Below are 26,145 nucleotides of genomic sequence, written 5' to 3'. Positions count from 1 at the left end.
GAGGCGGAGCTTGCAGTGAGCTGAGATCCGGCCACTGCACTCCAGCCTGGGGGACAGAGCGAGACACCATCTCAAAAAAAAAAAAAAAAAAAAAAAAAAAGAGGAGATCAATGCTCCTATCTCAGGAGTGGATTAGTTATCTCAAGAATGGGCTTCAGAAAAAAGGACAAGTTCAGCCCCCATTTGATCTCTCTGTCTAGTGTGCTCACTCCGCCTTCCACCTTCTGCCATGGGATGACCCTCACCAGACACTGGTGCCACATTTTTGGACTTCTCCACCTCCAGAACTGTGAGAAATAAGTTTCTTTTTTTTTTTTTATAACTTACCCAGTCTGTAGTATTCTGTTAACAGCAGAAAACATCAGGTGAGGCCAGAACACTCATGCTGCCCTTGACATCACCTCAGTTCCCTCCTGACTGGATCAGTATGATGTCAAATTAATTGCAATGGTGGGTACTTACTATTTTGCATTTACTTTTCATTACAACATATCCCACAGGATTCCAGGGACCTGGGATGGTCTATATTCTTGGCAATTCTCAAGATTTACAAGAGTCTTATTTCTTGTTAACTTTTTTTCTTTTGCTTGATCCTATCGGGCACATGGATCTTCCTAAAGTTTTGATTCTGTAATTAGTGCTACCATAAAAGACTGTACAATTTTGGAGAGTGTTTCTGCTTAGTCATTCATTTTCTAGTAATATTTGTTGTGTTCCTATCATGTGCCCGGCATTGAGCCAGACTTGGGGTTCAACCATGAATAGAACAGTCCTGGCTGTCAAAGAGCTTACAGTCTAACAAGGAAGACTGACAAGAAAACAGGCAGTCACAGTGCAGTGTGGTCAGCACTGTCAGGTGGCATATGCAGAGGGTGGTGGCACCAAAGTGGGGGGCACTACCTAAGCCCAGAGCTAGCAACTTTTTTTGTTGTTGTTGAGATGGAGTTTCACTGTTATCGTCCAGGCTGGAGTGCAGTGGCGCGATCTTGGCTCACTGCAACCTCTGCCTTCTGGGTTCGACTGATTCTACTGCCTCAGCCTCCCGAGTTGTGGGGACTGCAGGCATGCGCCACCATGCCCAGCTAATTTTTGTATTTTTAGGGGTTTCACCATGTTGGCCAGGCTGGTCTTGACCTCAGGTGATCCACCCACCTTAGCCTCCCAAAGTGCTGAGATTACAGGTGTGAGCCACCGTGCCTGGCAGAGCTAACTCCTTTATAGCTCTAAAGATTTATTGCCAGACTGCTCACTAGCTTGATTGCTGAGGAAGATTTTCTTTCATTAAATCATTTCAGTGAGTATACTTTTCATTTCTAGATGTTCTGTTTGGCTCCTTTTCAAATACACCTGTTTTCTTTTTTTTGTTGTTTGTTTCCTTTACAATTCCTATTCTAATACTAGTACTTCCTATTCTTTATCTTTGCCTTCATTTGAAACCTGCTTTTTTCCTTTAATGTTGAGATGGTACTGTTACCTCAAGTTCTTCCTGTTTTGTCTATTCTGTCTCATGATGGCATGTTTCTTTGAGTGGCTCATACTTTTATTGTGAAGATTCTTTTTTTCTTCTATAGAATGAGACCACCACTTCTCCTGCTGTCTTTCCCGGCTTTTCCCCGTCTCCCCTTTTCCCTAGTTTATAAGACAGGAGAAGGGGGAGAAAGCAAAAAGTTGGAAAGAAACAGAAGTAAGATAAATAGCTAGACGACCTTGGCACCACCACCTGGCCCTGGTGGTTAAAATAATAATGATAATATTAACCCCTGACCAAAACTACTAGTGTTATCTGTAAATTCCAGACGTTGTATGAGAAAGCACTGTAAAACTTTTTGTTCTGTTAGCTGATGCATGTAGCCCCCCGTCACGTTTTCCACGCTTGCTTGATTTATCATGACCCTTTTACATGGATCCCTTAAAGTTGTAAGTCTTTAAAAAGGCCACGTATTTCTTCTTCAGGGAGCTCAGCTCTTAAGACGCGAGTCTGCCGACGCTCCCAGCCGAATAAAAAACCTCTTCCTTCTTTAATCCGGTGTCTGAGGAGTTTTGTCTGCGGCTCGTCCTGCTACACTTTCTCTTGGCGTCTCTATGAGCCCTGAGTTGTAGAAATACAGTCATCATGCAGTTTAACATTTCCTTTTGCTTGGCACCCTGCGGGTCTAACTGGTTTAGCTGATCTATTTGCCTTCAATTTCTTCACTTGGAGAAATTGTTCGATCATTTAGAAATACTTTACTGAACTTGTACTATGTGCATAGTCCTATGTCTGGTGCTGTGGAAGATACAAAACAATGCAAGACAACACAAAGTTGCTGCTTCACATGAAACTACAGTCTGAAAGGGCCAAATACAGTATAGGCCCAAAGTTAGGTGACCATGTAAGGCAGAGTAAAAGGCTCAACGGTGAACAGCCAAGTTCAGAAGGAAAAACAGACAGCTGGAGAAAAACGGGGACAAAAAGCCCAAAGAAGGAAAAGGTTCCTGTGAGGAAGTTTCAGAAGGATGGGGAAGTAAATCATCCTCCCCTACTCCCACTCTCAAACTAAAACCTATCACCTCTTCTTGGTAGAGAGTTAGTGTGACACTAGGAACTTGACTTTCAGGTCCTTATTGAGAAAGCTAAACCAGAACCTAGGCAAAAGGAAGTCATTTAAGGTGCTCCTGGGGGATGTTTGATGAAAATTGTGTTTGATGGAGAAAACACAGCAAGTTGAAACGGCAGGCTTTGCAAGTGATTTCACTAGGACAAGCCTGGGTTAGGGAGGCCAAGGTGAGGGAGACAGGGAGTGTGGCATGCTTTGAACGTGGAAAGTGCATAGTGTTCGTTATCAAGAGTGGGAAAAGAGGAGGTAGCTTTTTAGGAGGTAAGACAGGAAGGGAGTCAGAAAGGACAGACTGGGAAACCTGGACTAACAGTAAAAGGGACCAGAAGGCAGGTGTCTCACAATGAACTGGCTATAGGGTAAGTACCGACAAAGGGACCAGGTCTTCCACTGCTGTGTCCCTGCACACTCTAGGATCCATTCAAACAGAAACTTTTATTGCGAACCCCCACAACTAGCAAGGTTCTGTTGTAGGTATTGTTGCAGGGTGTAGGGCACGTTTACAAACAGGAACAGGGCACTTGCTGTCCTATCTTCCTCGCAGAGTTCTTGTGAGGAGTGCACTTGAATCAACACGTGTAAAGCATTTTAAAAAGTGCCTGTCACACAGTTCCTGCAAATTAAGGTCTACTCGTGATTATTCACTTGTATTAACTAAGAATCAACTACAGGCGCCCAGCAGTGCCGGCGTGTGCTCACACTGAGGGACTCACTAAAATCCTCAGGATCTAGTGAGGGAGACACTCAAATACTTGAGAGAAAAGCAAATTTTACAACCACGGGCTCTGAGGAAGGCGTGCGAAGCCTCCACAGTTGGGGAGGGTGCCCACAGTCGCCGAGGGGACATCTGGATGTGCTCTGGTGGGGAGCGCACTCCTGGCAGGGGAGATGGGAAAAGGGTCGGACAAAGAGGCTGGGACCGCGGAGGGCTCGGATTCGGGGTCGTTCTGCAGCAGTAGATTCAGCTCGCGCAGTTCCACGCAGGCCGCGGCGACTGGGATCTGGGCCGCAAAGGGGCGGGCAGAGAACTGCAGAGAAAACTCCCGAAGCCAGGGAGGGGGCTTGGAAGCGCCTCAGACCATATTGGGGACGTCTGGCAGCCGGAGGCACCGAACCCCGCCCCCGTGTGCTCTGGGCCTCCCGGGGGAGCGCCCCGGCCTGCGGCAGCCGCCACAGCTCCCGAGCCCGGGACCCCGGCTGCCCGCCACCATTGATCCCCGGCCCGCAACCCAGTGTCCTGCTAGGCCCCCACCGGCCCGGGGGCCACATCCGGCGTGTCCCACCAGCCGCGCCACGCTCCCGAGCTCCCCCGTGGCCAAGAGTGGTGCGCCCCGGCCCTGCCCCCTGACGCCGGCGAGGGGCGCGGCCTCCGTCACGTGACGGGGAGTGACCTAGCCGCCGGGTGCCATGGGAGCTTCGGACCCGGAAGTGGCGCCCTGGGCTCGCGGCGGTGCCGCGGGGATGGCGGGAGCCGGAGCTGGAGCCGGAGCTCGCGGCGGAGCGGCGGCGGGGGTCGAGGCCCGAGCTCGCGATCCACCGCCTGCGCACCGCGTACATCCTCGCCATCCTCGGCCTGCGGCTCAGCCCTCGGCCCGCAGGATGGACGGCGGGTCAGGGGGCCTGGGGTCTGGGGACAACGCCCCGACCACTGAGGCTCTTTTCGTGGCATTGGGCGCGGGCGTGACGGCGCTCAGTCATCCCCTGCTCTACGTGAAGCTGCTTATCCAGGTGGGGGACCAGAGGCGCCGTAGGGAGATGAGAGGCTGATGTGAAGGTGACAGGCCAGGATTTGGAGGATTGGGGCGGGGAGTCAATGGCGACGATTTGGGGAGAGGGGTGGGGACAGCGGGTTTGGGGGGCCGAAGTGGGTGGAAGGGGAGGGAAGCCGTGTGGGAACGCAGGGGTCACGGGTTTTAGGATGCAGAAAGGAGACGAAGGGGTTAGAGTAATAGCCGATTTGGGAGAGGGTGGAAGGAACAAGCGATTTGGGGGGTGCCAAGGAGGGGGCGATGGTCTGGAAAAACATATTTGGGAAATAAAGGAGTGGGGACGATAGACTTGGGATAGGGAAGGGAACGAATTTGGGGTAAGGGAAGAAGCCACAGAATTGGGGGAGGGGCGAGAAGTTTGGGTGAAGAGATGGGGAGGAAGGTTGGGGGCCCGGGCGAAGTGTTTAGAGACTGAGGAGCACATATTTGGGGTAGAGGGGAACGGGGGCTCTGGATTTGGTAGAGATGGATTTAAAACGTCTTGGGGTGGGGACAAAGTGGGCGCCAGGGCCAGAAATTTAGGAGGGAAAGAAGGACACCAGACTGGGGGTGTACAGAGAAGACTGAGGTCTTGGGTTTCATTGTGATTTAATTTGGTGGGAGAGTGCGAAGGCAAAGAATTTTGCAGGGGAATGCTATCGGTTTACCGGAGATGGGGGCTCTGGATTTGATGGCGACGACAGATTTGGTAGGAGGAGGGGACAGGGTGACGCGTAGTGGGGGAGGGGAACAGATAGGGCCAGCATTGGGGGAGGGGAGTGGCAGCGATTTGTCTAGAGAGGGAAGCTAGGAGCAGGCTTTAAGCGGGGAAGGGGATGACGCATTTGGGGGAGGAAATGGAAGTCAATAGTTGGGGTCAGAGAGGAATCACAGTGCTTGTATCTGGGCAGATGAGGAGAAGGGGCATGGGAGTATTGGAATTAGGCAGAAGGGGCAGTGGAGACATAGGTGGCAGGATAGGTAGGGACTACCAGAAATTGAGACCGAGGTAGGGATGTCTCTAGAACGGAGGGATGCATGGGCACCTGGCAGATTTGGTGGTGGCCGACTATGCGGAACAGATGAAGTGTGCTGCTTGAGAGGAGTGAGCTGGAATGAAGGGCATGTGGAGGTGTGAGAATTAGGTGGGTGTGTCTGGGATGGGTACAGTTTTGATGGGGGTCATTAGGCCAGAATGTTCCAGTTAAGAAGAGTGGGAGGAGGGAGGTTAAAAATTGAAGTGGAGACCTATCCAAGATTTCAGTTGAGGCAGGTGGGTGTCAGATTTTACCGTCTCTATAATTGAACCGAGAGAATGCAAAATACAACTGGAATGAGAAGGCCTTGAGAATGAGAGTAGTTGAAATCTGGGATCTGAGGAATGGTAACAGATTTGTGGGTGTGACCAGGAATATGACAAGGAATGAGGAGCTTCAGTCAGGGGCATCAAGGTGCCTGACTAGACCCTAATTGTGACAGATTTGAAAACTGTTAATGGCGGAAGGTATAGACCAAGACTGGCATTTGGTTGTGATTTGTGAATTGGCTGTCTTACAGGGTTAAGATTGTATTTACAGCAGTTGAACTCGAAGTTTGGGAGATAAATTGGTGCTTTGGAACTGGTGGGACCTGAGAAGTGAGGGTTCTGGAAACTGATGGAATGAGACTGAGTGAGGGCTAGGATTTTAGGGTACAGATGGGAGAGTCTGTGGAGTGAAGGATGCTAGAGCACAAGGGTTCAACGTGAGGGAAATGAAGAAGTGTCTTCATCATTTGGATGACGGCAGATCTGGTTTGAAAGAACATTGAAATAAGGGTGGTTTGGGAAGGAAACGGGGTAATGAAGGACTTTAAAGCGTGAGAAGAACTAGATGGTGGGCAGGTAAGGATGGATGAGCCCCGTTGAAGGACCAGAGGTGCCTGTCTGATTTGAACCCCGTTGGTATTGAATGTAACATATATTAAGGTAAGATCTTCAATGGGTATAGCTTGGGAATCAGAGTAATATCTTGCAGAAAGGCAAATTACTGGGAGTGGGGGTGTCAGGAGTGGAGTGATAGATTGGGGATTAGGTACATAAGAATGCAGTGCTTTAGATCAGGGCATGTGGCTGTCAGTTGGGAGTTGGAGATTTTAAGATGACAGACTGTCCCTGCTGGTATCTGATATAGGGCCATAGCATTTGCCATAGTTAGGACTGGGTTAACAGTTTTGAGGATAAAATTGGGTTTAATGACTTGGGAACAAATAATTAAAACTTGAAGGTGAGAGGAATGGGGGTGAGATACAGCCAGTGTGCCTATGATAATCCAATAGAAGTGAAGAAAGTAGATTCAACAGATTTGGGAGCCACGGGGATATGGGATAACATTACAGATTTAAGGGTGAAATTGGGGTCAGTGGGATTCCCAAATAGTGTTGACTAAACTGGGTAAGGACAGCAAAAGAGCAGTGATGGCGATCTGGAGTGGAGGTATAAAGGAGTACCATCTGTATTTAAGAGAACACAGATCAAGACAGAACTTAACTCAATTAACTTAGAACAACCGTGGAGCTTTTAACCCAGAAGGGAAAAGGTCTAGAAGGGAAGTACTCACTGCCTGGGTCAGCTGACTCCCCCTTTCCTCCTTTAGCTCCACTGGGTCAAAATTTTTTTCTTTTAAAGACAGTCCCCATCATAGAGGAGTTTTTAAATTTACAGTTGTTAATCTGTTAGGCATCTCAGAATCACATCCATAGGAGATAGCCTGAACTTTCAAAAGCACTTGCTTAATAAAGGCAAAAGGGGACAGGGTTGATCCCAAAAAGCACTGGAAGCATACCTAATCCAGTTTACAAGGTAGCACTTTCCAACCTGCCACTTCTACTGCCTCCCGCAGCTGCTGACCAAATCCCCTCCCACATCTCAGAGGAATCACTCTGGTCCATGGGCCCACCTGGCCTGCTTAGAGGGCACAGGGCTGGTATCCTGGCCCCTTGCCAAGGGAGGAAGGGGTCTTCTCACTCCCCACCTAGGTGCTGGTCTCCTTGGCACCTTGCCTCCTCCCTGGCAGCAGGGGCTCTCACCCTTTAACAGGGACTTCCTGCTCCTCACGTGGATATGGATGGTCCTTCACTCACCCATGGGTTTAATAAATATTTCAGGCCAGGCCGGGTGCGGTGGCTCAAGCCTATAATCCCAGCACTTTGGGAGGCCGAGGCGGGCGGATCAAGAGGTCAGGAGATCGAGACCATCCTGGCTCACACGGTGAAACCCCAAACCCGGTCTCTATGAAAAAATTAGCCGGGCGTGGTGGCGCGCACCTGTAGTCCCAGCTACTCCGGAGGCTGAGGCAGGAGAATCGCTTGAACCCGGGAGGTAGAAGTTGCAGTGAACCGAGATCGCACCACCGTACTCCAGCCTGGGCGACAGAGAATCTGTCTCAAAAAAAAAAAAAAAATTTCAGGCCAGACGCAGTAGCTTACGCCTGTAATCCCAGCACTTAGGGAGGCCAAGGTGAGTGGGTCACCTGAGGTCGGGAGTTCGAGACCAGCCTAACCAACATGGAGAAACCCCATCTCTACTAAAAATATAAAAAATTAGCCGGGTATGGTAGCAGGTGCCTGTAATCCCAGCTACTCGGGAGGCTGAGGTAGGAGAATCACTTGAACCCAGGAGGCGGAGGTTGTGGTGAGGTGAGAGCGTGCCATTGCACTCCATACTAGGCAATAAGAGTGAAACTCTGTCTCAAAAATACATACATACATACATACATACATACATAAATATTTCAGATATAAGAAGCATCTGTACAGCAAGAACTGTCATAGCTCTTCAGAAATGAGGGGGTCATTTTTTCACAGGGATGTAGGGTGATTGAGGAGAGAACGCAGCTGAGGATGTGTTTGAGGAGCACCTGGAATTTGAGGTAACAGTTTGCTAAGCCTGGGAATGGGAGGAATAGACGTGGAGGTGTCTGCAGTAGATTTGGTAAGAAATTTGAGTTTGGGGTGCACTTTGGAATGGACGACTTAATGGCTGACCTGTCTGAGGTTTGGGTATGATGTGTTTTCTTATTGCCACATTTGGAATTGAGGTTGGGGTGAAGTTTTTCATCGGGAGATGAGAATAACTGAGATTTGTTCTGAGATGGGAGTAGGGTTTGAAGTACATACAAACGGAGGTTTCTACTGGGAATATCTGGGATTTGAATGTAAGAATGTTGGGGTGTGGGTGTGATTTGGACTGTGGTCGGGCAGTGTCTGGGACCAGGCATTTCTGTTCATTGGGAGATTACGTGCTGCCAATGGTTAGAGACACTGACGAGCTTTCTGGTGTTTTGATAGGGAAAACACGAACAAGAGCCACATTAGAATTTGTGGGAGAAGAGTTAGGCAAAGGCGACGGGAGGTGTGAGGAGAGGTGGTGAGGCTGAACGTCCCTTTGTCTTTGTTCATTCTGAAGGTGGGTCATGAGCCGATGCCCCCCACCCTTGGGACCAATGTGCTGGGGAGGAAGGTCCTCTATCTGCCGAGCTTCTTCACCTACGGTGAGTGTGCCTCCTGAGCAGGAGAGCCCGCGCCAACAGAAAAGAGGCCTCAAGTGGGGAGCAGAACCAGCTGGCCCTGGGGAACCCACCGCGCAGCACGGCATGCAGAGTCGAGCTGGAACAGAGGAGGGGATCTAAGCATGTCCAGAGAGGGCATGGTGTTGGGGTGGGAGCAGGTGAACCATACAGCTTTCGTCCAGCTCCTCTGCCTGTATCTGCCAGCTGCCAGCCCAGACAGTAGGAGGGGACAGACACAGGTGCCTGAGAGAGGACACTGGTCCCTGTTATTTCTGTTGCCCCGGGTTGTGCCTGGAACAGGCGTGGGGGTGATTTCCTTTTGCCCTGTGAGCAACCTGGCCTTGCTACTCCAGTAGAAGGCCTGTGGGGCTCCTCCTGCATTCTTTTCTTTCATCCCACCTGGGTGTCTTGTTTCCCCTGCATTCCTCAGGCAGTGAGGGGTGCTCACTCACTCTGGTGTCTCCATCTGTTAGTTACAGAATGGTGTGCAGTGAATTGCAGCTTCACTTCTGTGTGCTGCGTGAACTTGGGCGGGCCACTTACCTGCTGTGGCCCAGCTGCACCCCTTGTCTGCAAAGTAAGGTCAGCTTCTCCTCCCCAGGCCTTCCTGCAGGCTCCCCATCTGTCATCAAGAAGCTCACCTTGCTGCCTCTGCTGCCCATCCCCTGGCCCACAGGTGCCAGCTGGCCAGGCCTTCTCATGTTCTTCTCCCAGTCCCCACCCTCACCAGATGACCATGATGAGGGCCTTCTTTAAATGTGCCCTTTCTCTCCATGTTCACAGCTGGAGTTCCATTCCAGGCGAGTCCCCTCAAGTTTCCTGCACCTCTGCTCTTACCTGTTTGGTAGTCTAGAATGTTCTCCAGAATCTATCTTTCTGTTGAGTAGCTTGGGGCTTGGCCTCTGTGTTACCTTTTGCACTTCACATGGTGTTGGTGAATTGGGTGTCATATTTCTCTTCCAGTTTTGTCCCTGTGTTGTTGAGTGCAGAGTCTAGGGCCAGGTGGAATGTGTCATCTTGTGAGGAAATGTGTTTGTGTTGTTTTTTACTTAAAAATTGTCAGCGTAGTCGAGTGGGGAATGACAGAAGTAGGAAGGCACCCCACCATTGCATAGTGAGGCAGTATGCAGAGAGGTAAGGCAGCCCAGGTGGAGGGCTGCGGCCCTGCACGGGGCCTTCTCTGTATCTGGTTGCACGTGCTGTGTTCTGAGAGGCGAGGTTAGAGCTCAGATCATCTCTATTCATGTGACACAGCCATTCCCAAAAGGACATAGAGCAGAGGGAACTTGACCCCCATCTTATTGCCTCTTGTGAGGATGAGCAGAGTTCTGAGGTGTGCCCCCAGCCTTGTTTATATAAATGTAGCTTTAATCTAGGTGTGAGCAGATGTCCGTTGGGGATCTCTGGACACTAGGCCTACTTTGGAGTCAGGGAGGGGACCCGCCATTTGGCTCTTTGGTACAGTGTGGACAGTGTCTGCTCCTCTACTTGTCATGGCTGAAAGTACTGCAGCTGTCATGACATTCTCTGGTGTAGAAGAAAGAACTTCCCAGAGGGTTTCCAGGCACTGCAGAAAGACCCGGAATGAGGGGGGCCCTGGCCAGCCTGAGGCCTTAGGACCCACAGAGGCCCCTGCAGGCGTTTCAGCACGCCTCTCTCCCCTCTCACTTGTTCCCCAGGCCCCTTGGAAATGGAGAGAAATGAAGGTCCTTATTCCATTTTTTTACAGGTGGGCAGATGGAAGAGGGTAGATGTTTTGCTCAGGATCACACACATAGGTCCTGAGGCTCCCTCTCCTCACTAGGATCCACCCTCCCCCACAGCAAATTTTCCTGTGTCTGTTCAGTCTGTGAAGTAGGGCACCTTGCCAAGTCACCCAGCATCCCCTCCCCTCCTCCTCCTCTCTTTCCAGCCCACCCCCATCTCAGGAAATCACATATACAGGTAACAGGTGTTCTCAGCCTCGTGAAAAACCCATGCTAGCTGTGACGTTGAATTGCTGGGCTGGCAGACATCTGGGAGGAGCAAAAGGCATATTTGCTTCTTCCTGCCTCAGCGTGGTGCCAGAGAGCTAAAGTCATGGTCTAAAAGAGGGAGCATGCTGTCTGAGAGAATGTTCTGCTAGCTCCCAGATGCACAGGTTTATAAAAATACCACCCTGCCATTTAAAACATGTTTCAAGTGTTGATAGAAAACAATGAATCGCATCCTTAGAAAGATAGACCCTAGTGAAAGAAGCACTAACTCACACAGGTAGGGTCTAGCTACCATAACATTTAAGTTTATTGCCGGGCGCGGTGGCTCAAGCCTGTAATCCCAGCACTTTGGGAGGCCGAGACGGGCGGATCACGAGGTCAGGAGATCGAGACCATCCTGGCTAACACGGTGAAACCCCGTCTCTACTAAAAAAATACAAAAAAACTAGCCGGGCGAGGTGGCGGGCGCCTGTAGTCCCAGCTACTCGGGAGGCTGAGGCGGGAGAATGGCGTAAACCCGGGAGGCAGAGCTTGCAGTGAGCTGAGATCCGGCCACTGCACTCCAGCCTGGGCGACAAAGCCAGACTCTGTCTCAAAAAAAAAAAAAAAAAAAAAAAAAAAAAAAAAAAAAAAAAAAAACATTTAAGTTTATTCTATGGATTGTTCATTGGTACTTCTGTTTTAGTTACTTCTCCATAGACTTGTTTTTCCCTTGACTAATAAATGCCAGGCCGGGCGCGGTGGCTCAAGCCTGTAATCCCAGCACTTTGGGAGGCCGAGACGGGTGGATCACGAGGTCAGGAGATCGAGACCATCCTGGCTAACACTGTGAAACCCCATCTCTACTAAAAAAAAAAATACAAAAAACTAGCCGGGCGAGGTGGCGGGCGCCTGTAGTCCCAGCTACTCGGGAGGCTGAGGCAGGAGAATGGCGTGAACCCGGGAGGTGGAGCTTGCAGTGAGCTGAGATCCGGCCACTGCACTCCAGCCCGGGCAACAGAGTGAGACTCCGTCTCAACAAAAAAAATAAATAAATAAAAAAATAAATGCCAACAGGTGCCAGGTGGTATCCTGGGTGTATCACAGTAACAGGGTGGAGACTGCCCTGGCCATGGCGTGTGCAGGGGGTGTTCTTGAGCCTGTCTTCTGGGAGCCCTTCCTTTTCCTTTTTCCCTCCTTTAAGTTGCAGACTTCATCATTCCCTGTGGGCAGTTTCTCTGTGTTTCCTATTTTCTTTTCGTCAAGAAAAACATAATTTTTAAGCAACAGAATTGTTTTCTGTGTTGCAGCATTTAAGTTGCTGAGTTGAGAAATCACGACTGAGTTTGCCAAGTAGAGTTTTTAAAGCAAAAAGAGAAAGGAAGGAAGGAGGGAGGGAGGGAGGGAGGAGGAAGGAAGGAAGGAAGGAAGGAAGGAAAAGAGAGAGAGGGAGAGAGGAAGGGAGAGGGAGAGAAAATGGAAGGAAGGAAAGGAAAGGGAAGAGAAAGGGGAGGGAAAGGGAAGGGAAGGAAGGAAAATGTATGAACTTGTTTGTTGGAAATACATTTTGAAGCTTTTACTAAAAGAAATGGGCTAGAAGACATTTGGGGGTTAGGGCCTGACCGCTTCCAGGTCCTGGACAGATGTTCCCTTCTGTGCCTGTAGTCAGCAGTTACCTGAGGGACAAGCCAAGCCTGGTCTGGGTGTGTGTGACCCAGGAGTGGGTGCCCCTGAACTGGGTGTAACTCCTCTACCACCTCTGTTTTCTTACAGCCAAGTACATTGTGCAAGTGGATGGTAAGATAGGGCTGTTCCGAGGCCTGAGTCCCCGGCTGATGTCCAACGCCCTCTCCACTGTGACTCGGGGTAGCATGAAGAAGGTGAGCCCACACAAAACCAGGAACGGTGGCCCGAGGTTTCCTCATACTCCCAACCACTCCTGCAGCAGCCAGTTACCCTGGTCCTGCCTCCTTCTTCCCAGACCGTTGGGGACTTCACTCCAGCCCCATGGAGAGAGCTCCCACCCCACAGGTCTGCTTTCCCACGGCTGTGACATCAGATGGTGGCTTTCTTTTTCCCCCACGCTCCAGACCTGGAGGTCACCTGAGGTGGGCCCAGCCAATAGACACTGCAGAGGAAATATTTGGAGTTGGTTCCTGCCGCCCGAGTCCCGGAAGAGTTCTATGGAAGAGGCGTAGCTGAACTTGGTTCTTTCCCTTCTCTGTTTCAGGTTTTCCCTCCAGATGAGATTGAGCAGGTTTCCAACAAGGATGATATGAAGACTTCCCTGAAGAAAGTTGTGAAGGAGGTGGGTGTTGAGAGTCGGAGAGGGAGAGGCGCATGGCGGGGAGCCTAATGATTTCTCACCCCCAAGTTGGGCGGGTCATTGACAAGTGGAAGAGTTGGGTCCTCGTGCATGCATGGGTGGGATGGTAAGGGAAGGAGCCCTGGCCTGGATGCGCAGGGAACCCCGGAAAGCCTTCTCAGCCATTGTTGGGCCTAGCCTGGGACCCGGCAGCACTCCTGGGTGGGGGACTGGGGAGTGGGGCAACAGGTGGAGCCATCCTTGGCAGACCGACCCCATGTGCAGTCCCTGGGACGGGTTTCTCCCTCCCAAGCACTTGTAGCTCCCCTCGAGGGCCAGTTCCAGAGACAGGCCGCGGGTGGCGAGTCCCCACCCCATGCTGTCTTCCAGACCTCCTACGAGATGATGATGCAGTGTGTGTCCCGCATGTTGGCCCACCCCCTGCATGGTAAGCCCCCACTTCCCCGAGACTCTCTAAGCTGGGGTCAGGGGCGTGGGGTGGGCGCGCCCCTCATGGACTGTAGATAGACAGTCTTAGACCGGTTGGGAAGTGGTAGTGGGGTGGGAGGTATTCTACTGGAACCCACCCCACTGAGGAGAGATTGGAATTCTTTCCAGAGGGAGGTGGGGCTCTTCCCAGGCAGAAGAAATGGGGCGCTGTGGTCATGGGATGTGACAGGGAACCCCAAAGGCCTTCTTCCTCTCTTGCTGTCTGAATAGGCCATGTTGTTCAGTGGCCACTCTGCACCCGGCACCTGTTGGCTGGGGCATCATGAGGTTTGGCCCACCACATCACCTGTGTGTGTTTTGTTTTTCCTCAGTCATCTCAATGCGCTGCATGGTCCAGTTTGTGGGACGGGAGGCCAAGTACAGGTGGGTAACTCTTGGGACAGGCAGGGTGGCCCTGTTACCTTTTCAGAGTCTGCCAGGGCAGGCTGTGCTGGGGTTGGTTGCTGCACCTTTTCTGCTCTAGTCCTGTGCGAGTTCAGCCTGCTGCCTGGCTTCTGAGGAATGTTGCAGTGGCTTCCATAGTCTGTCCAGGGGCATTTGCTCTTCTCCATCTCTTATCAAGGGCAGCCCTAGATGAGCCTAGATGCCTTTGCAGAGGGGTGAGTGGGATTGTAGTCAGCTTGGGTTAGGATTTGTGGCACCAGAGCTGATTCTGCCACTTAGGACTGAGTTGGGGTCTCCTCTTGGACTCCCAAGGTAATGCTGTAATGATTTTTCCAGCCATCATAGGCTGATAGCTCTTTTTATCCCCTGTGAAGAAGCTATCCATCTCATGGGCTTGGGGCTCGTTCCTTCAATTGTGTACCAGACCTTCACCTAGATCTGCTGTGTGCAGCCCTGGGCAGGTGCCAGGGGCATATGTGTTGACAGAGGTGCGTCCTGGAGGCATGTGGCAGAAGGACACACCTGGGTTGCCCTTCCTCTCTTAGATTCTCATTTCCTGGGGTCAGTATTTTTTGCAGCCGTCCTGTGGGGCCACCACCCCAGGAAGCTCAGCTGCCACGGTGCCTCATTTTGGTGTCATTAATGGGAAATTGGCCCATTCCCCTAGACTGAAGTATGAGGTCAGTAGTTGGGACCAGGAGGGTATAATCTGGCAACCACTGTTTTGAGAGGTGGGGCTGGGCCTGACAGGGCTGGGATGATCTGGGTCCAGGACTACCCAGGGCTTTGCCTTCCACTGGCTTCCTCTGTTAGGTTGCCCCTTCCACCTGGGCTTTGTACAGCCTCCATTCAGGACAAGCCAGTTGCCATTTCCAGCCACAGGTCACAAAGGTTGTTATTGAGCTTCCTTGGCATTTCACACCTAAGAACCCGTAGCCTGTCCTCTCGTCTCTAACAGGGTGCAGTGGCCAGGGCATGAATCCCCGGCTCCCTGCTGAGGAGTGGCAGATGTCTTCTCCTAGGCTGGTTCCAGTGCCACCTCCTGCAGGGCCCTGTGTTCTTTCTCTGCCCTCTGGGAAAGTAATTCTCTCTGCTCACTACCGCCTTCTACTCTTACTCTCTTGGGCAGGCCTGTGGGCTCCTCTGCTGGAGGGTTGTTTAAGCAGAGATAAGTGTGAGGGCCAGTTAAGAGAAGGGCCTGCCATCTCTGCAGCAGTGGCCGAAATCAGGAGATGCATTCCTAAACTCCGATCTCACAGAAAACGCCAGTATAGCACTGCTAGTGGGCTGTTCCCGTGGGTGGTTGGGCTTCCCCGGTCTCCGTGAACTGTGTAAACTCCTCCTCACCCCGACCAAGTGCTCTCTGTGCCTTTCTACTTGGTTCTTCCTGGTAATAATCCTCCCCACCCCGCCAGGACTGGCTGGATCTGAGGAGAGCTCTGGGGCTCAGCCCCACACCAAGGGGTGGGCTTCCGGTAGGCGACTACATGACCCTGTATCTCTGTCTTGTCTTCTTCACAGTGGTGTGCTGAGCTCCATTGGGAAGATTTTCAAAGAGGAAGGTCTGCTGGGATTCTTTGTGTACGTGAGTCTATATACCCCATAACTGGCCACGGGTCTGGCTCTGCTAACACGTGTCCTCAACCTTTCAGACCACAGCTGCTGACCTGGGACTAACCACATGGCCCTGCCCTAGCCTGAGTGCTGCAGCCAGTTCTCTAGAGCTCCATGGCGTGTCCAAACTGCTTAGCCATTTTCAGGCCATGGCTCATGTAAAAGTGGAACTGTGTGTCTAGTACATGGGGGAGATGAACTGACCAGCCCCACTGGGCTTCATCCAGCTGCGGTGGGTATGGGGCTGGTCTTTGTGAGCTAAGTCACTGCATAGTCCTTGGCCTCACTGCTAAAACATGACTGAATATCTGACTTGGACTGAGGGTGGAGCTCTGGAAGCTCACAGGCTGACCACAGCCAGTGGATTCTGTTTGACATTGCTTTTCTGACAAATTAGTTGTTGACGTTGACATTTAAGATATGTTGCACAAAATTCCACATTTCTGGCATCTCTTTGAAAAGTCAGAAAATGGCCGGGCGCGGTGGCTCAAGCCTGTAATCCCAGCACTTTGGGAGGCCGAGACGGGCGGATCACGAGGTCAGGAGATCGAGACCATCCTGGCGAACACGGTGAAACCCCGTCTCTACTAAAAAAAAATACAAAAAAACTAGCCGGGCGAGGTGGCGGGCGCCTGTAATCCCAGCTACTCAGGAGGCTGAGGCAGGAGAATGGCGTAAACCCGGGAGGCGGAGCTTGCAGTGAGCTGAGATCCGGCCACTGCACTCCAGCCTGGGCGACAGAGCGAGACTCCGTCTCAAAAAAAAAAAAAAAAAAAAAAAAAATGAAAAGTCAGAAAATCTTGTCCTGCTGGGTGGTTCTTTCTGTAGAGCAGCCATTGGCCAGGACCCAGGACTTGCTCCTTTGGCAGGGCACATGGTCTCCAGGGGCCACAGACACCCCGCACTTCGTCACCTCACGTCCAGTTTATTTCACCTCTAAATAAAGCGCATACTGAAAAGATTATGTTCAGAAAGAATAAAGCGCAGACAGAACCCAGAAGCCAGGCTTGATGGCTGTTTTTTGATTTGCTGTTCTAAGGTCTAGGCAGTGATGTAGATGCTGACAGGTACATCACAAATGTGGTAGACACATGGTATACAGTAGTGTCCGCTGTACTAGACACAGGGCTCCATACTATTCATAAGAAGTCTTTATATCATGGTTTTCCAGTTTGTCAGATGTTTTTTATTTATGGCCCCTTGTTTAACCAAGAAATGACTACTTGTAGGTGCATGTGCATGTATGTGTATAGAATACAGAAATATATATACAGTTCTCAGCAGGAGGCGATTTTGCTCCCCAGGAAACACTGGCAGTGTCCGGAGACATCTTGTAGTTGTCACAACTGGCATCTAGTGGGTAGAGGCCAGAGATGCTGCCAAACATCCTACAGTACACAGGACAGCCCCGCAACAAAGACTGATTCAGCCAGGTGTGGTTGCTTGCATCTGTGATCCCAGTTACTCAGGATTAGTCTCAGTGGTTTCTGCAGCTGTCTGGAGGCCAAGGCAGGAGGATTACTTGAGGCCAGAAGTTCAAGACGAGCCTGAGCAACATAGCAAGACTTCTGTCTCTATAAAAATGTTTTTCAAAATTAGCTGGGCGTGGAAACACTCACCTGTAGTCCTAGCTACCCGGGAGGCTGAGATGGGAGGATGGCTTGAGTCCCGGAGTTGGAGACTGCAGTGAGCTATGATTGCACCACTGCACTCTAGCCTGGGTGACAGAGTGAGACCCTGTCTCTTGGGGAGAAAAAAAAAATTATTCAGCCCAAAATGTCAGTAGTGCCAAGGTTGAGAAACTGATTTATATTCATACACACATATATGTATGTATAAATATTTATACATATATATATTTGCACAGGTACCTGGTAACAAACCAACATTCGTGACATGCCTATCAGCATGTATGTCACTGCCTAGACCTTAAAACGGCAGATCAAAAAACGACTCATCAAGCCTGGCTTCTGGGTTCTGTCTGTGCTTTATTCTTTCTGAACATAGTATTTTCAGTATGCGCTTTCTTTAGAGGTGAAGTAAGTTGGATGTGAGGTGAAGAAGTGCAGGGCATCTGTGGCCCTCAGAGACCGCGTGCCCTGCTAAAGGGGTAGCCCCTGGGCCCTGGCCAATGGCTGCTCTACAGAAACAGCCACCCATCTTGAAACACTGCACATGACCACCTCTGGCATTTTTCACACTGCGTAGTTCTCTTCTGGTGTGTGAATAGGATTCCCGCAGAGCAGATGCCTACTCTTTGGGTTCTTTTTCGCCATGTGATTTTGGAACAGATGATATGCATACATGTTACAGTGCATAGAAAGCACCAAAGGGTATATAGCACGTAGTCAATCTGAGCACAGGCAGGAACAACAAGATTAGAAATTGCATTCACAGAGGTTCATTTTATTAATACTCCTTATGGATGTATTACCTATATTCTTTTGAGTTTTTCAAATATTTTATAAGATTTTTTTTTTAATTCAAAAATAATAATTCTGCTTTTCCTCCCAGGAGACAGCCATCCTTCTGGAGAGCCTCCCAGGGCACTCCGTACCTAAACAAGCAAATACACTGAAAAACACACAAGAGGCACATGGGACCCACTGGCCTCAAACTGGCCTTTTATCCTCAGCACTGCGTCTTGAGGAACTTTCCTTAGCAGTTTAAAGGCCATCACTTAAAAAGTTAGCCCTCCTTGTAAATGCTTGCATAGACTCTTTTTGATAGAATATTTTCAGGGGTGAAGAGAACAGATGCATTGAGCAATGTGTCTTATGGGAGTTGGTTAGGTAAAGAGGCCAGGAAAAAATTACCAACACGTCGACACTGTTGTTATCTGCATTTGGAAATTGCAAATTTGGCAGTATTCCCATCTTGATCCCTGGCTTCTGTGGTTTGAAAACTGCTTGAGACTGTTAACTAATTTGTGGCATCCAAAGTGCCACAGAACACCTCCCCATGAGAAAAGGAGCACTACCTTCCCAGTGTGCGTAGCTGCTGGCCCCTGCAGGCTTCCTTTCTAAGGCTGTGCCATTGGATATGCTAAGATTTTGAACTTGGAACATCCCTGCCTGCTTCCTGGGTGTGGAGCCCCCAGGGACTGCTCCTCTCCCTCTCCTGCTCATCTCTGCTTACCTTGTTTTTTAGTGGATTAATCCCTCACCTCCTGGGCGATGTGGTTTTCTTGTGGGGCTGTAACCTGCTGGCCCACTTCATCAATGCCTACCTGGTGGATGACAGCGTGAGTGACACCCCAGGGGGGCTGGGAAACGACCAGAATCCAGGTTCCCAGGTTGGTTGGAACAAGGACTTGTCCTTCTTTCCGTGTACTGCTGATGCCCAGGGTCTGGGACAAACTCGAGGATTCTGGGATTCTGAGCATCGGGCCCGGAGGGTGAGAGAGGACCTCTCATTGTCCCTGGGGTCATCTTTGTCTAAGGGGAGTATGGCCACGAGAGGCGAGATTCCAGATTAGTACCCAGACCTGGGAGGAATTAATGGAATGCTCGTCCCTGGGCAGCCTTAGAAACCGACCCCAGCTTATCTAAGGCTGCTCCGAGGCAGTGACCCAACTAGTGCTCAGGAAGTCAGAAGACAGACCAGCTAATAGTGAGCACGCTTTGACCGTTGCATCACATCTTTTGCTTTTCAAAACGCTTTTGTGAACATTGTGGCCTTTGATCTGATGGCATCCTAGTTGTGAAGGGAACAGGGCAGGTAGAATGTTCTGTTTACCAACACAGAAACTGAGACCCAGAGATCACAAATTGTGGAGAACTCTGGACTCTCCAGAGTCACTCAGCTAGAACTGACAGGGCTGGAATTAGATCCCTGGCCAGGCTAAGGGTGCATTCCTCTGAGTGTTTTCAGATCTGCTAGGAAGTATACAGCTCAGGCTCACCCTCCTATTTTGTTGGCTGTGGTCTACACAGCCTAGTATACATAGACCTTTCAGCAGGTCAGGTTAGGCATAGGAAGGCCTGGTCCTTCTACACAGCACTTGTTGAAGAAGGCCGTCCAGGTGCCGGAGGGGTTGACTGGTTCTGCCTGAACCAAGATAAGAGGTGGGGAGCAGCGATGGCTGGGGATCTCAGTGTCCAGACATTCTCACAGTGGGGACCGCCAGGCCCAGGAGGCTAGGAAGGCCTAGGGACCTGTCCGCCAGGATCGCCTGGGTGGGAAGGGGTTCATGTTCCACGTGTGTGTGTCTGGCACCTGTCTGTTCTGTGTGGTGAGGAGTGCCCCATCCCAGATGGGAGCCTCTGCTTGCAGGGAGACTGGCCACTTGACCTGGGCAGGTGAGTCTTAACTGGCCTTTCAGTGTAAGCAAATTAAAGTGGCTCCATAGAGACCCACCCCATCTACAATCACAGTGGCACATTCCTGCAGTTCTGCCTTTCTTGGGGGCCTTGTGGGTGGGTAAGCTGTGCTGTCACATACAGAGCAAGGGTGGCCAGGAATGCATGGCTCAGTGTTTCTCATCTAGGTGGGCAGCTGTCTGACCAGAGGCTGCTGTGCTTACATCAGCAATTACAGCAGTCAACAGATTTGTTTAAAGTGTGTTTCGAGTGCTTTTCTGTGTGTGGCTTAAAGGCCGAGATGAGGCTGCCGGGCTCTCAAAGCCACTCAAGCAGACCTCTGAGCAAATCTCTGCCCAAGGCCCCAGGGCATCGATCTGGTGGGATGGCCGCTCCATAGGAAGCTGAGGCTGGGGGAGCCACCTTTTCTCACTAGGAGCTGTTTGCTTCAGCAAAGCAGGATTTGAGGAGTTGGGGTCTGAAGGGGGAAAAGCTTGCTGAGGTGGAGGTGGCAATAAGCCTGGAGTTGCCCTCACCTCACCCCACAGGCCAGGATTTGTCTTTGGGTGTCAGGGTACATGTCTGTCTTAGCGCCAACTGCGTGCCAAGCCCTGGATGTTGATCAGGCAGACACGGGTTCAGCCCTTGAAGCTCACAGTCTGGTGGGGTTGCACAGGCAGCGGCAGCTGATCCCTCTTACCGGGTCTCCTTCTCAGGACTCCCTTCAGTCCACTTACCCTGCTTCTGCCCCCCGGCCTTCTCTGGGCAGTGACTGTGAGGCCCGACAGGAAAGGCATGTGTGGCGTGCTTGTGAGGAGCTGAGCACAGAGGGTGGGGTGAGGGCATGTGGATCTGAAGTCTGCGTCCTGAGGTGCCTATGGCAAACCGCTCCTCCTTTCTGTCTCCTCAGTTCAGCCAGGCCCTGGCCATCCGGAGCTATACCAAGTTCGTGATGGGGGTAAGTCGAGCCAGCTGTCCTTCCTTCCCACTGCCTTGCGGACCCAAGTGGGGCCTAGGAGGCCAACCCTGGTAATGGCTGGAGGCAGGTCTTGGTACAGGGTGTTGGCGTGGTGTGTCTCTGCTCGCTGGGCTGGGGTGGGTTACTGGCACTCATGCCTCTCTGGGTTTCAGATTGCAGTGAGCATGCTGACCTACCCCTTCCTGCTAGTCGGCGACCTCATGGCTGTGAACAACTGTGGGTAGGTGTGCGCCCTTCTACTTGCCACTCTACCTACCAAGGCTGTGGGGTGGGGGAGACCCAGCAAGCCCTTGCAGCACTCTGCCCCCTCCCACCTGCTCTGTGTGTAGGCTCAGCCTGCCAGGCATCCTGGCTTCCGCTGAGATTTCCCAGCACCGCCTGGGGTGAACTATGGTGTCAGGGTGTGGATGGGTGGTAGCCCAAAGGCGTTCCTTCTTGAAGTGGCTTTCCCATGGCTGGCTGTCTTCCACTGTTCTCTGCATCTACCCTCTCCTTCCCGGGCAGGCTGCAGGCTGGGCTTCCCCCTTACTCCCCGGTGTTCAAATCCTGGATTCACTGCTGGAAGTACCTGAGTGTGCAGGTGAGCAAGCACTGGACGGAGGAGGTCTTTCCTGTTCTTTGCCACATCCTTCAGCTGAAATGATTTTTGTGGATGCTTCATTGCATGTAAAGATAAGTGGTTTCATGGAATCTAATATTGTGAGGAGACACTTGGTATCTATAAGGCATTTAAGTTAAGTTTTCATCTTACCTAATTTCAGAAAGGATTTGAGGTGGCTAAGTGTGAGTTTATTTTAAGATTAGACATCAGACAAGACCTTTTCTTCTTTGAGTCTTAAAGACTTAGGATAAGGATAAGAGAACTCTGGCCCAGGTGGCAGGTGGTAAAGCCCAAGAACTGCTTCTCCTTCAAGTAACATGGGCTGAAAATTTGAGGGCTGTAACCAGTTGAGCTGAGTTCCTGGGTTGTTAGGGCGGCTGGCATTGGAGACCAACTCCTCCCTCCTGCAGGACATTCCTGGGCCCAGGAAAGCCTGTGGGTGGAGCTGGATCATGTGGGGACCTGGCAGCAGTACCAGCCTTGGGTTCTCATGTTCTGTGCCGAAGCTACCTCTCCCTGGCTGGAGATCTTGGGCCCAGCAGTCAGGTCCAGGCTCTGGTCAAGGGCGGAACCTTGCCTTTTCCTGGCCTTAGTTTGCCTCGCAGTGAAATGGGGCAGTGGCCTGGAGGGAGCCAGAGCACTGACTGGCCTCAAGGCTGAGAAGAGGACAGATGGGAGGGAAGCAGGGAGGAGAGCCACAGTTCTTCCCAGTGGCCCTGGTCAGTGTAAGTGTGTCTCGTCCTCCCTGTGAACATTGAAAGAGTCCCAGACCACTTGGGCTCTGAAGCAAGAGGGGCAATGAGCCTCCTCTCTAGTGCTCTCCTACAGAGTAGCCCCAAAGACACCCCTGGGCAGGACATGAACCGCTCCCTTCTGCTTCGACACAGGCAGATTCTGCCCTCCAGGGATATAGGCCGAGGCTGCCCACCCCGGAGCTGGGTCTTTGAGCTCCTGGACCCTTCTTTGCCTGACACTGGCCTTCCTCTTGGAGGGACAAGGAAACGTGGCCTCCCTTTCACTCACCCTATTTTTCCTTCTGGTCCAGGGCCAGCTCTTCCGAGGCTCCAGCCTGCTTTTCCGCCGGGTGTCATCAGGATCATGCTTTGCCCTGGAGTAACCTGAATCATCTAAAAAACACGGTCTCAACCTGGCCACCGTGGGTGAGGCCTGACCACCTTGGGACACCTGCAAGACGACTCCAACCCAACAACAACCAGATGTGCTCCAGCCCAGCCAGGCTTCAGTTTCCATATTTGCCATGTGTCTGTCCAGATGTGGGGTTGGGCGGGGGTGGGGCTGCACCCAGTGGATTGGGTCACCTGGCAGACCTGGGGAAGATGAGGCGAGGTGAGGAGTTGGGAGAATCCCCATACCTCCCAGATTCGCTGAGTCTGTCTTGCGCAGAGGGCCAGGGAATGGCTTATGGGGGCCCAGGTTGGATGGGGAAAGGCTAATGGGGTCACACCCCACCCCCTCTACCCCTCCAGTCAGCCCAGCGCCCATCCTGCAGCTCAGCTGGGAGCATCATTCTGCTTTGTACATAGGACGTGATCCCCTGGCACATGGCCACCATCATGTCTAGGCCTATGCTAGGAGGCAAATGCCAGGCTCTGCCTGCGTTTTTCTCAACACTACTTTTCTGATATGAGGGCAGCACCTGCCTCTGAATGGGAAATCATGTGACTACTCGGAATGTGTCCTCCTTATCTAATGCTCATCTGTTTAATGGTGATGCCTCATGTACAGGATCTGGTTACCTGTGCAGTTGTGAATACCCAGAGGTTGGGCAGATCAGCGTCTCTAGTCCCACCCAGTTTTAAAGTTCATGGTAAGATTTGACCCCATCTCCTGCAAATAAATGTATTGGTGATTTGGAGTTTTGTGGGGAGTCTCTTATTTTTGTAAGCTTAAAAATATATCTATAGAGTCTGTCTTTCCAAGTCCTTCCTGTTGGTGTGAGAAGGGGCTATAAAGAGGCAGGGCAGGGGGCTGCCCGATTGGAGATGTAGGTACCAGAGCTTGGTGTAGCTCAGTCTCCGGGGAGACACTGGGTGATGAGGCTGGGGTGTCAGTTTCCACAGCAGCAACCAGTGCGCAGGTCTGTTGCCGGGAGACAGGCCTTTCAGAAAGTGTTCCACCCACACCCCTGACTGTCATATCTCAGCACTGTTCGAGGATGACGTATCTTCAGGTTTTACGAAGTTGTCACTTGGTATAGTGGCCATGGTTACATCAGAATGGGCAGACCTCCCTTCCATCGAATGGTTTTTGCCCAGCACTGGGGTCTGTAAGCAGACAAAGCTTACACATATTTTGAGGCCGAGCTAGGTTCCCCCAGGTATTTCTCTGCCCTTGCTCAAGGTGTCCTGGCTTGTGAGAGCTGGGGTCTGGTAGCTTTTAACAGTGGACTCACGGACAGTTTCACTTCACATGTCCTCGTTTCCCAGGAACACAGGAGTGTGCCTGTGTGGGTGTTATGTAAATGTACACTGGTTGAGGCCACTAAGGTCTCATAACTTTGTCACCCATATTAACTTTTCTAGGGAAACGCCCCAGAGGGCTAAGGTAGTGGGAGGAACACATGCGGGGGTGGGCAGGGCAAGCCTGTGGAGAAGGAGGGCCTTGGGTTCCCAGGTCCTTCAGAGGGGAGTCTGCCCCGTGGCCTTTCTCCAGCCTAGTGTGCTTTTCCAGAGGCGGACCACTGTTCTGGGGTGTCTTTCCTTCCTGTTGCTCCACCCTCAGATCCTGTTTTTGCATTGATTAGTTCCTAAGGCCCCCCTAGACTGAGGGGCACCTGTATCTCTGGAGCCTGAGCTAAGCTAGATCTGAAGAGCTCCTCCCAGGAGTTCAGAGAGGCTGCCCGGAGTACAGAGCAAGGTTTTGATGGTCTTGGCCGGTCACCTCAGGGAGGACTGCTGTTGTCTCCCAAGTAATTTCCTGAATTTGGGGGCTTCAACTTCATTTCCCAAGCCATCTTCCACACCCAGAAATGGCATGAAAATCTCTTTTGATACTGTGTCCCAGTTATTGGTTGAGCAAAGTACAGATTTTTAATAAAACAGGAAGTTTTCAGGTCATTCAAATTCTTGTGTGTGTGAAATGCTTCTAGACCCTTTGATCTTTGGGGGCTGAGGCCCTGTCCATCTGCCTTCCTAGCACTTGGCATGTTTCCTGTTGACTAGTCCTGGAAACTAGGATGTTGGGTCCTCATCTGAGAAAGGAGATTGGGTGGGATTGGGCAGGAGGAGGACTCAGCTGCTGGCAAAGGGAGGGGTGACAGGAGGAGGAGTGTCCTGTGGAGAGCTGATCACCTCCCCTCCTGGGAAATCTCATCCAATGGACAAAGCTAAAAGGCCTCTGAAAGGCCTTTGGGGACTTCCTTATATATACCCCTAGGTATATACCCAAGATAATTGGAAACTTATGTTCACACAAAAGCTGGTACATGAATGCTTAGAGTAGCATTATTCATAGTAGCTCAGGAGTGGAAACAGCCTGAGTGTCCGATGACAGATAAATAAAATGGAAATGTTCTATAGAATGTAACAGATATTCCATAGAATGGAACATGACTTGGCAATAAAAATGAAGAAGTTCCGATTCATGCTATGACACGGGTGAACCTTGAAAGTATGTTGGCTGAGAGCAGCGACTCACAACCATAATCTCCGTCCTTTGGGAGGATTGCTTGAAGCCAGGAGTTCAAGACCAGCCTGGGCAACATAGTGAGAACTTGTCTCTACAAAAAATTTAAAAATTAGCTGGACATGGTGGCATGCACCTGTAGTCCCAGCTGCTCAAGAGGCTGAGATGGGAGAATCACTTGAGCCCAGGAGTTGGAGGCTGCAGTGAGCTATAATCCTGGGTGTCAGAGCAAGACCTGGTCTAAAACAAATTATATGTATTTATATGGTAAGTGAAAGCAGCAGTCACAAAAGACCATAACATATATGATATGTCAAGAATTTATATGGGATGTTAAGAATAGACAAATCCATGTAGATAGACTAGTGGTTGATGGGGGTTGGGGAGGTTGGAGGGAAATAGGGAGTGACTGCTAATGGGTATGGGTTTTTTGGGGGGGGGATGATGAAAATGTTCTAAAATTGTGATGGTTACACAACCTTATGAATATAGTAAAAACCATTGTGTTGCATACTTTAAATGGGTGAATTTTATGTTATGAGTTATATCTGAATAGAGCTGGAAAAAACATACTAAGTAGGCTAGGCGTGGTGGCTCACGCCTGTAATCCTAGCACTTTGGGAGGCTGAGGCGGGTGGATCACCTGAGGTCAGGAGTTCAAGACCAGCTGTTGACCAAACTCTGTCTCTACTAAAAATACAAAAATTAGCCAGGCGTGTTGGCGGGCGCCTATAATACCAGCTACTTGGGAGGCTGAGGCAGGAGAATCACTTGAACCTGGGGGGCGGCGGTTGCAGTGAGCCAAGATCGCACCACTTCACCCCAGCCTGGGCGACGGAGCAAAACTCTATCTCAAAAAAAAAAAAAGTAAAAGAGGGGCGTGTCCTCCTTGGTTACAGGTTGGTTCCCAGCCCTGCCCTGACTTGGGTGGTGTCCTGTTTGACTGCTCACCCTCCAGC

The 26,145-nt window shown here is 51.0% G+C and overlaps 1 protein-coding gene across 2 annotated transcripts; it reads left to right on the top strand.

Annotated features, from left to right (window-relative positions):
* The first annotated feature begins 3,627 nt into the window (after positions 1-3,627).
* On the top strand, positions 3,628-23,417 carry MTCH1 (mitochondrial carrier 1). 2 transcript variants are annotated; one of them, XM_010389706.1, is made up of 12 exons: positions 3,628-4,325; positions 8,790-8,874; positions 12,621-12,727; positions 13,078-13,155; positions 13,543-13,600; positions 13,974-14,025; positions 15,568-15,627; positions 18,811-18,904; positions 20,872-20,919; positions 21,093-21,160; positions 21,445-21,520; positions 22,587-23,417. In XM_010389706.1, exons 1-12 carry the CDS (start codon positions 4,005-4,007, stop codon positions 22,656-22,658), a joined length of 1,119 nt encoding a protein of 372 aa, XP_010388008.1. In that variant the 5' UTR covers positions 3,628-4,004; the 3' UTR covers positions 22,659-23,417. The 2 variants fall into 2 exon arrangements, with proteins under 2 accessions (XP_010388008.1, XP_010388007.1); XM_010389705.1 differs by having other exon boundaries at positions 18,811-18,955.
* The last annotated feature ends 2,728 nt before the right edge of the window (positions 23,418-26,145 follow it).

This window comes from Rhinopithecus roxellana, chromosome 4, assembly GCF_007565055.1.
Source record: "Rhinopithecus roxellana isolate Shanxi Qingling chromosome 4, ASM756505v1, whole genome shotgun sequence".
In the NCBI taxonomy this organism is placed as follows: Eukaryota; Metazoa; Chordata; class Mammalia; order Primates; family Cercopithecidae; genus Rhinopithecus; species Rhinopithecus roxellana.
The sequence above is the reverse complement of the archived record's forward strand: the minus strand, read 5'-3'. Positions and strand labels throughout refer to the sequence as shown.

What these genes read in the sequence shown, in the direction of transcription:
- MTCH1 (XM_010389705.1), top strand. Translation starts at nt 4,005, where the DNA reads ATGGGAGCTTCGGACCCGGAAGTGGCGCCCTGGGCTCGCGGCGGTGCC. An exon ending in ACCAGAATCCAGGTTCCCAG is followed by an intron (nt 18,956 to 20,871) that starts GTTGGTTGGAAC and finishes CTGTCTCCTCAG; the next exon opens with TTCAGCCAGGCCCTGGCCAT. An exon ending in GGAAGTACCTGAGTGTGCAG is followed by an intron (nt 21,521 to 22,586) that starts GTGAGCAAGCAC and finishes CTTCTGGTCCAG; the next exon opens with GGCCAGCTCTTCCGAGGCTC.